Here is an 8774-nt window from a genome sequence, read left to right as displayed (position 1 = left end):
GGTGCCCAACCTAATCAGGGACTTGGCCCACTGAAATCAGTGAAAATACTTCCCTCGACTTCAGTGGGCTTTGGAGCAAGCCTGTGATAACCGTGATGGAAAGGGTCCTCAGCAGCCCATCTGAAGCCAGTGATAACAGTCCCATCGCCTGACATGGAAAGCCGTGTCCACCCCATGGGTGCTGCCTGCTCTTCTCTTGCTTGCTGCGCCCCTTCACACCTGGTTCTTCTGACCTACTATGAAGGGCAGATCCAGCCTGTCCCCATAAGGTGTGGGTACTTTTGCGCCTGCGGCTTGTCCTGTGAACAGGAGCGTGTTGGGTGGCACTGTGCAGAGCGGAAGGAAAGCTTGAGGGCAGGAGTTGTCTCCCTGGTAAGAATACGCCTTTGCATTACCTGTGTAACTTAGACAATGGATCCTAAGTGTGGAAACCAGGTTTTCTTAGTGTGTGAGTGCACAGTGCCCACCACAGTGGCCTCAAGTCTAACCTATAAATATCGTAAATACTAGTACTGTTATTTATATTAAACAAGGGATGAGCTATTGTTTCACAGTGAGATGTTCAGCATATTTGGAAGCCTTGGGGCTTGGATGACATAAGTTTTGACTTTTAAAATCAAACTGCCACCTTGTGGTACGGTGGGGAAGACGTCTGTAGGGAATCACACTGGTAGCAAAAATACAGATACACAGTAAAAACTGGTCCTTTTGCCCCACCAATGACTTACAGTATTTATGTATTCTTATATATATTTTGACTAGACTTCAGGCAAGTTAATAAAAATTCTTATGTCATGCTTTAAAAAGTCAATCTAACTTTTTGTAATTATTTTGTTTGTCAATGTAGAACATAAACCTATTTCCTCGTTCTTGTATGTAATTGTACTGAAACCACCAGTGCACTCATACGAGTAGGTTTTTCAAGATTAGACCCAAATGCAGCTTACAGGAAAACACTAACTATAAAGGCTATAGGTGTCTGTAATTGTTTTTCTTCTCTCTTTTAAGCTCATTAATGTTAAGAAAAATTTCTGTGAGAGTCGGAGCAGGGCCACACAAATTGTTGAAGGTGAGCAAGTTGTAATGCATCATCTGGTCTGAGGTGTGCATGCCACTCCTGTGCATGCTCTTGAACCGTGACAGATGTAAGGTAATTCTATTCAGCTCTCTCTCTCACTGTGGACCAAACCATCACAAATTACTTCACCTTGCTTGTCAACTAAGAGCAAGCATGATGGATCAGCAGATGTGCAGTAATCTGTTACAGCAACATGCTTATGCATCTCAACCTTCAAGAAGCAGCCCAGCATGGAGATGTACTGGCAAGATCCTTTCAGCTAGATTGGATGTCCTGGTGTCATCTAATACTATTTATGAAAGATGATAGATGAAAAGCTAGTCCATTTCAAATTGAAAAGTGTAGCTGAGGTGAACAACTGATTGCAGCCACGTATCAGTGCTTTGTACATCCATGACTTTCAGGAATACAGTGGTTTGAGAAAAAAAAGTGCAGGTAACATGAATACCGTAAGATCTGGCGTTTGCATCTTGTCCCTCTGCTCATGCCGGACAAGCATTAACACTTTTTTTAAAGCATGAAGTGGAGTCGTCCACTACTGAAAGTAACAAAGTAAGAGGGAGGCAGTCATGCTGGATGGAATGTAAAGGTATGGAGCACCTGATGCTGACTCTCCTTTAAGTAAGCCTAGAAAGATCCAGATGAGCTGCCTGGAACCTAAAGCGCCAGGGCGAGCCGTTTTCCTTCCCACTGTGTCTATTTCAAAGTGCAGTACCTCAGGAAAGTAGCTTTTAGAAAGTGTTCTTCATCCAAAAGTACATGGGTAGAAGGAACTCACAAATGTCAGTTCTCCGTGAACTGCTGTCCTGTAACATCTTTGTTGAGCACTGGCTCTAGGAGAGAGCTGGTAAGCACTCCCATGGATGGGGTCCTGCAGGTCCCCAGCAGGCTGCCCAAGGAGCCTGGCCCCTGGAAGCCTTATGAGCACAGAGGCTGCTCTGACTTCCAGCATCACCAGTATCACCTGGCTCACATTTCCCCATCAGCCCACTTGGCAGCCAAACTCCCGGGAAAGATAAACATGAAAATTTCTTCTTACTGGCTGTGGTGGCATCTGCTTTGTGGCAGGATTTAAATCAAGGGTGGACGGCCTCCTTGTAGCTATGGTCTCATCCAGCAGCCCAAGTAGGTGCAGGTGTGAACTGCTTCTATGCGATGCATGGCAGCAGCTCATGCTAGCCATGTGTGGGTTTGCGTCTTCACAGACTGCTGTCAACACAGGAACAGGACTGGCTAAGACAAAAAGAAAAGGGAGGGAGAGGAAAGTGTTCAGTGGGTGATGGGGTTGTGAGGGAGAAGGTCGGAATTTAGATGAAGGGTAGGCAGGGGAAGGAGAAGAGCCTATGGACCCACACAGCCTCCTGTGCTTGCAGAAGTCCATTCACATGTAAGCCCGCCGCAGTGTGTGAGATCCCCACCGCATAACATGGCCGTACAGCTCTGCAGCCCCCTCGTCCCAGCATTTCTGCTTCCTGGGAGCACCGCTGGCAGCCCCTGAGCAAATTAGGGGAATCCTGCTGCTCAGGGTATTGAGTATATATAGGTATAGGTATATCTCCTATAAAGGAGGGTGGGCTAGATCAACAGAGTGATCCCTTGGGGCTTTACAGATCAGGGTACCTGTGAGGCCTGCAGGGAGGGGGGCTCTTGTGGAGGCCTGCCTGATGGCTGGAGGAAAGAAACCAGGATGAATGCGGTCCTGGGGAAGAGTGAGCTACCTCCCACAGGAAGAGTGCCTTGGGGATTTTAGTTTTTTTTCTGAAATGTACTAGTTAAGAGGCATCTGCAGGCAGCACATCACATCCCATTGCAGTCAATAAATCAGCAATGGTAACCATGAAAGGAAATGTGAATGCTTCTCCAGCTGAGAAACAGCACCTGGGACCAGTCTCTTTTAATGTAAGTCTATGGCAGGAGCACATGGTAACCATGTGGTTAATGAATCTTAATGTGTATAAAGCCCATGGAGATAACTCTTATGTTGGTGTTATTGCCAGTGTGTCTGTCCTTGCTTTCATAAAAAGAGTGTGGTGATATCTAACAGTGGCATTTCGATGCCTGAAATGCTCCTCATATAAATAGAACAAGCAGATCAGCATGACCGAGTGATAAAATTACCTTCTGGTCTTCAGGAACTTCAGCATGCAACTGTGCTATAGGCACCTCAGCATAGCCCTCTTCACAGCACAAACAAATACATTTCGAAATGGATCTGGAGGAGACATACAAAGAGGGAGAGAATACAGAGGGGAAAATTACTCGAGCTGCAGGTGCGAAGTTGGTGAAAAAGGCTTTTCTCGAAGCCCTGAAGTCCAATGACTTTGAAACACTGGAAGAGCTCTTGAGCCAAAAGAAAATAGATGTGGACACGGTGTTTGAAGTGGAAGATGAAAACCTGATTCTGGCATCCTACAAACAAGGTAAATGTGGCAGCATTCACCAGCCAGGACGTAGATGGGTTTGAGTGATTTTCAAGAAACTGTGGCCTTTTATCTGTTCTGAAGCTGCAGCATAAGCTGATTCATAGGCAGTAACGTCCCAGTAGGTTCATATGGCCACGATCACCACAGTAGGGTTGCTTATCAGCTGTACCTGCTGGGCTTGGTGGAGGGTGGAGACCAGCCATGGTGGAGGGTAGAGACCTCCACGCCACTGAGGCAGCTGCTGCAGCTTCAGGGCTGTCCAGAAAGAGGAGTCCTTTGCCGTTCCCTCGCAGAGAACTCGGGTGCAAAGCCCAGAATAGACCCATGCAGGCTAAGTGTGGTATATACATTTCTTGCATGTGCCCAGTCACATATACAGACCATTTAGAAACATAAAATATTCAATTCTTCCATTTTCAATTCACAGCAGTAGTAGAGTGAATTCCCCTTAGCTCAGGAGAGCTAAGGGAATCCTGTGGGCTTTGGATGTTGCTGCATAGGAGGAGATTTATTTTTCAAACTGACAGAAAGTGAGGATGTGCTAGTTTATCAAAACAGAAAAATCATCTGGAAAAACACAGCTGGAAAAGACACCTGTTTTTGGAGTGTAGAAAATCCAAACCAGTTCTCAGCCAAGCACTGGTTGATTTTCCAAAAACTTACAACGTAAAGCAATAAACCAAGTTTGCTCTCTGCTAAAATCAATATACTTTATGATCTACTTGCTAACAGACTCTTTGTGTGTATCCAGAAAACAGTAATGATCAGCCTCTGCCAGAAGTTAACCGTATGTGGAGACAAACATCTCCAGTGCCAGCAGCACAGCAAATGCACTTTCTTTTCTGTGCCATCAAGAAGGGACAACACCCCACCTCTTCTCTTTTCCCATGTTTACCTCTTATTTAATGATTGGCTCCTGTTCTTTTGATTCCATTAGGGTGAGGATGGTGCAGTCATGACGTACTTGCCTTGGGGACAGTGCCTGAACTAAGCCACACAGTGATATATGTATCTTAAAATACCTTTTCTTCCATCCTCAGCAGGCTGAGATGCATTCTGGTTGTGGTTTGAGACTACTGGATTAATGCATAGATTTTTAATTGTGGATCATTTGACTGCAAGCATTAACTTGTCTCTTTTGGGGAAGTCTCTCTCCAAAAAGTAGAGAGGTAAATGCACCCTATGGCCTAAATCACAGCAGTGTATTCATTTTGTCTGAAAGGCAGGAGGCACTCTATCAACGCTCATGCAAATTTTACTTTTATTCCGAATCCCAGATAATCTGGGATTCAGTGTAACCTGCATAGTCAGCAGGTTGAGAGAGGGTTGATCAGCTGCAGAGAAGCCTATTGTCCTGCTTGGGCACTCAGGTGCCTCAGAGCTGCCTCCTGTTGCCATTTGTGGCATTGGTTCCTTGGGGACTGGGTTTGGTAGTCCCCAAAATTTAGTCCTAGAGTGGATGCCACAGTCTGCAGACAGTTTCTCACCCCTGACATCTTACAGGCTGGTAGTAATATGTACTATAATAGATACCTAAATTGTACATGTACTTTGTAGTAATAGATACTATAATAGATACCTAAACCGGTCAGGAAGAAATCACTGCAGCCAGTCCAGAGCAGCTGCTGTCATGACTGTCCATTTTATATTTGTAACCTTTCAGTGGAAATCTAGCATTTTTCAGATGTATACAAGTACTGCATTACTGTCATCTGTCACAGAATATACTTGCAATTTAACCAGGAGAGAAGAAGAACTTTAATCCAAGTTTCTCCCTGTCACCAACACTTTGTTTTTATCTCTTTCCTTCTCTCCATCTTCTTTCTGTCTTCTACAACACATGTGAATACTGTAAAAACTGTATCTGTATGACATTAAGGTTGAAAATATACAACTAGACATTAAAAGATGAAGGTCTGTATTAATCTGACCTCGTACATCTTTAGTATTGTTTTTCTGTGTCTTTTACATGATAACAGTATTCAACCAGGCATCCATCTAAGAAGAAACAGATACATCAAACCCATACATTTTTATAGGCACATTCTAGCTAAGATGCAGCTGTTATATCTAAAAAAAAAAGAGAGAGAAAAGAAGATGTTTTAGACTTCTCCTACCCTTCTGCACATTATTATTGTGGTTTACTTTTTTAAAAGAAATGATTACAGTAATCACTTCTGAGACTGAGTCTGTGCAGTCATTAAGCATGTAGTCCTATTCTGGGAACAAATATTTAAGTGTTATTTGGTCCTACACCTGTTTGTAAGTTTAAAAAAAAATCATTGTGAAATTTTCAGAGACAATTCCATATATTTTGGAGCCAAATTTCATGCTAAAATGCCGCTGTTGCTCTTCAACCTAATTTACATCAGCATCCAAACTCCTCACTCCATGCTCCTCAGGGGCAGTAGCTGGCAGGAGGTCTGTCTTACAGCTGCAGCCACATTGCCAGGGATCATCTATGTGCAATGCATCACTGGAGGTCTGAATCCAGCTCCTGACATGCAAGATCCTGTGATCTCCTACACAGAAACAGCAGGATGAGCTATCTGTTGAGTCTCTGGCCTAAGTAAATGCTGCCCTCTTATTCCAATGCCACCTTTGTTCAGCTATTGGCAGGCTGAAGATCCCGTTTCCCCCATACTTCTTAGCTGGTGGCATTTCAAATGCTGTAAGCATATTTTTTTTATTTAGTCTACACAGGTCACAACAAAAACAACAGCTGCCTTCAGAGTACATATACATGGGAATTATCTCTCTAAAAGGCAGGCTATTCAGCATGCATAGTAAAAGCGCTTAATGAACATGAAGTTATACGTGAGAGAACTTCATGTGCCCTAAGCCGTGGCTGATGAAACGACAGTAAATTAAAGCAAAACTCTAATCCTTCCTTCCCCCTCAATTGTTCTCAGTAGGTGGATAGTCCAAAGAAATGTCTTTGCCAAGGGTGTTAACACGTTTTTACTTTTTACAGGGTACTGGCTGCCTAGCTACAAATTAAAAATATCCTGGGCAACTGGGCTTCATCTAGCTGTCATGTATGGACATCTGGAGAGTCTTTCAGTTCTGCTCAATCACAAAGCTACAATCAACTGCAGGCCCAACGGAAAAGCTGCAATCCACGTAGCGTGTGAAACGGCAAATGTTGAGTGTCTCAAGATCCTTTGCAACCATGGAGCTAAGCTGAACTGCTTTTCAATGAGTGGGCAGGCGCCCTTGCACTTCTGTACGACACGAACCTCCATGCCTTGTGCCCAGCAGCTGGTTTGGAGAGGTAAGGTAAAGCTCTGGAGGGTCTCTCGTGGCATTGCTAGAGATAGTAGGCATGGTCTGCCTCCTCTTAGGAGGCAACTTGTCAAAGTACATGTGTATTTATCCCTTTCATCCACAGCTGACCCATGTCTTCATCTCAGACATTTTTTCCGCATCTCTTTGATCAGATGAAGTTTTTCCCATTCTGATTCTTCATCCCATCTGTCCTTCCCTCTCCCTGGACACTGGTCCTTACTCCAGGACTTTTTCCCATTTCAATGCCTCCAGACTGCTGCCTGGTCAGTCTCTCAGCTGAAGAGCTCCTCTGAATCAAGGAGTTTCTACTTCTCTGTTTTTTTCTGTCTTCTTCTTCTATGTTTACTACTGAGATGTTTTCACATGAAAGTGTGCCCCTGTTCTCTTCTTTCTTATTCAAATTTCCCTGATCTCATGAAATTCTTCCAACCACTTGTTTTTTAAGACCTGGCCTTGAAATGCTGGATGCAGTTGTTCATACCATCTCTTCATTTGTCAGCAGCCAAACTCCCACAGCTGTGTAGGGATTGGGTAAAAAAGGCTGTTGTATATGATTTTTTTTTTTCCCCAAAGTAACATACATTATGCTGCTGGTCATCTGTAACAAATGAAGCTATGAACAGCCATAATTCCTAGATAAATCTATTGTTGTCATACACTATTTACTTAACACAAGGATGTTGACTCAGGACACAGTAAGACAGACATAAAAGGTACAGCAAAGTCAGGCAGTTCAAGTCTTAAGTTGCAAACAGACAGATTCCCCTCTTTATCACACTGTGCCATGGCAAATACAAACAGTTTGAGGTTTTTGTTTTTGCTACATGTGTTGTTATTTCTTGAGATGCAGAGCCCAAGTAAACTTTGTGGGCAAGGCAATCTGCAGTCCCAAATGAATAACCACATCGCTTTTCTTCTGCTGGAAAGACACATATTATTTTGTTTAGTTGAAAGGAAAATAAATTAAATAAGTGCTGCCAGTTGTGTCCTGCCCAAAGCAAACACTCCTGGCAGCAGAAGTTGAATTTGCTACCATGAAAAAGCTTAAAAGTCAAATGTAGTCTTAGAAAATGTAGCATAGGATGAATGCAAATGAAAGGGTGTATTCTCTAGGCTTCCTCCACCCACCCTCCAGGAACAGAATAATAATACTTTACAAGCTACTCTGCATCCCAAAGCACTCTGTAAACTTGCATCTCCATATGATCTAAATGTCGAGACTCCAAACAAAATGGGAAAGGTTTGGAACAAAATGTGGCAGGTGTGCACGTACACATAGCAGCACCACCCAGCAGCCGAAACCAGGTTTTAGGTTAATGTTCCTGCACCAAAGTCACTGCAAAGCATCTCCCACCCTCCACTGGGTCCATTCAGGTAAATGCAGTTTAACCACTTCTGGTTTGGGCAACTCTCCAGCCAAGCAAAACTGATCCCATGTTCACTTAGCCACCTCCAAACTTAGATTGCTGGTGCTCTCATTGACATCTAACATGACTTAACACTCAACATGGCTTAGCAGCGTTAGCATTTCCAGCCCAGAGGTAATTTTTGACTCCTCTTCCTTCCTCCCAACCCTCACACCTCAGTCTTAGTGTAAGTTTGGCCACATAAGGGCTTTTGTGAGTCCAGAGAGAAGAGGGGTGGCCACATGGCATGCACTTGCTTATGCTCGAGCGCTTGCACAGCAGTTTGCCAAGGCCCCAGGTTCAAGGAGACCTTGTCCACCCTGCTGCCGCCATCACCTTCAGCACTCTCCATCACGGGAAGAAGCCCCTTTGCCCCTCCAGCCTGCTGGCCCCGCTGCCGTCCTACACTGACTGTGGTTCTGCTTTGCTCTGGGGAGCGGGGTCTTGCCAGCCATCCCTCTTTTCCTAACAAGCAATGTTGAGTCCAACAGGTGTTCGTATTTCTTTAGAGCAACTTGCCGGTAGCTGGAAGGTGGGAAGGCAGCCTGGCAACTCAGGCTGCAGCCGGCAGGCCCTGCG

General features: G+C 44.4%; 1 protein-coding gene across 1 annotated transcript; it reads left to right on the top strand.

Moving 5' to 3' along the window:
- Nucleotides 1-3284: 3284 nt before the first annotated feature.
- LOC104622357 (ankyrin repeat and SOCS box protein 4-like) lies at nucleotides 3285-6775 on the top strand (the record flags this gene model as incomplete). Its single annotated transcript, XM_010289108.1, has 2 exons — nucleotides 3285-3498; nucleotides 6476-6775. Coding segments are annotated over exons 1-2 (514 nt in total), but the record flags the coding sequence as incomplete, so codon positions are not given.
- Between the last annotated feature and the right edge of the window lie 1999 nt (nucleotides 6776-8774).

Source organism: Phaethon lepturus, unplaced genomic scaffold (assembly GCF_000687285.1).
Source record: "Phaethon lepturus isolate BGI_N335 unplaced genomic scaffold, ASM68728v1 scaffold20356, whole genome shotgun sequence".
Taxonomy (NCBI): Eukaryota; Metazoa; Chordata; class Aves; order Phaethontiformes; family Phaethontidae; genus Phaethon; species Phaethon lepturus.
This window is presented reverse-complemented; position numbering and strand designations above follow the sequence as displayed.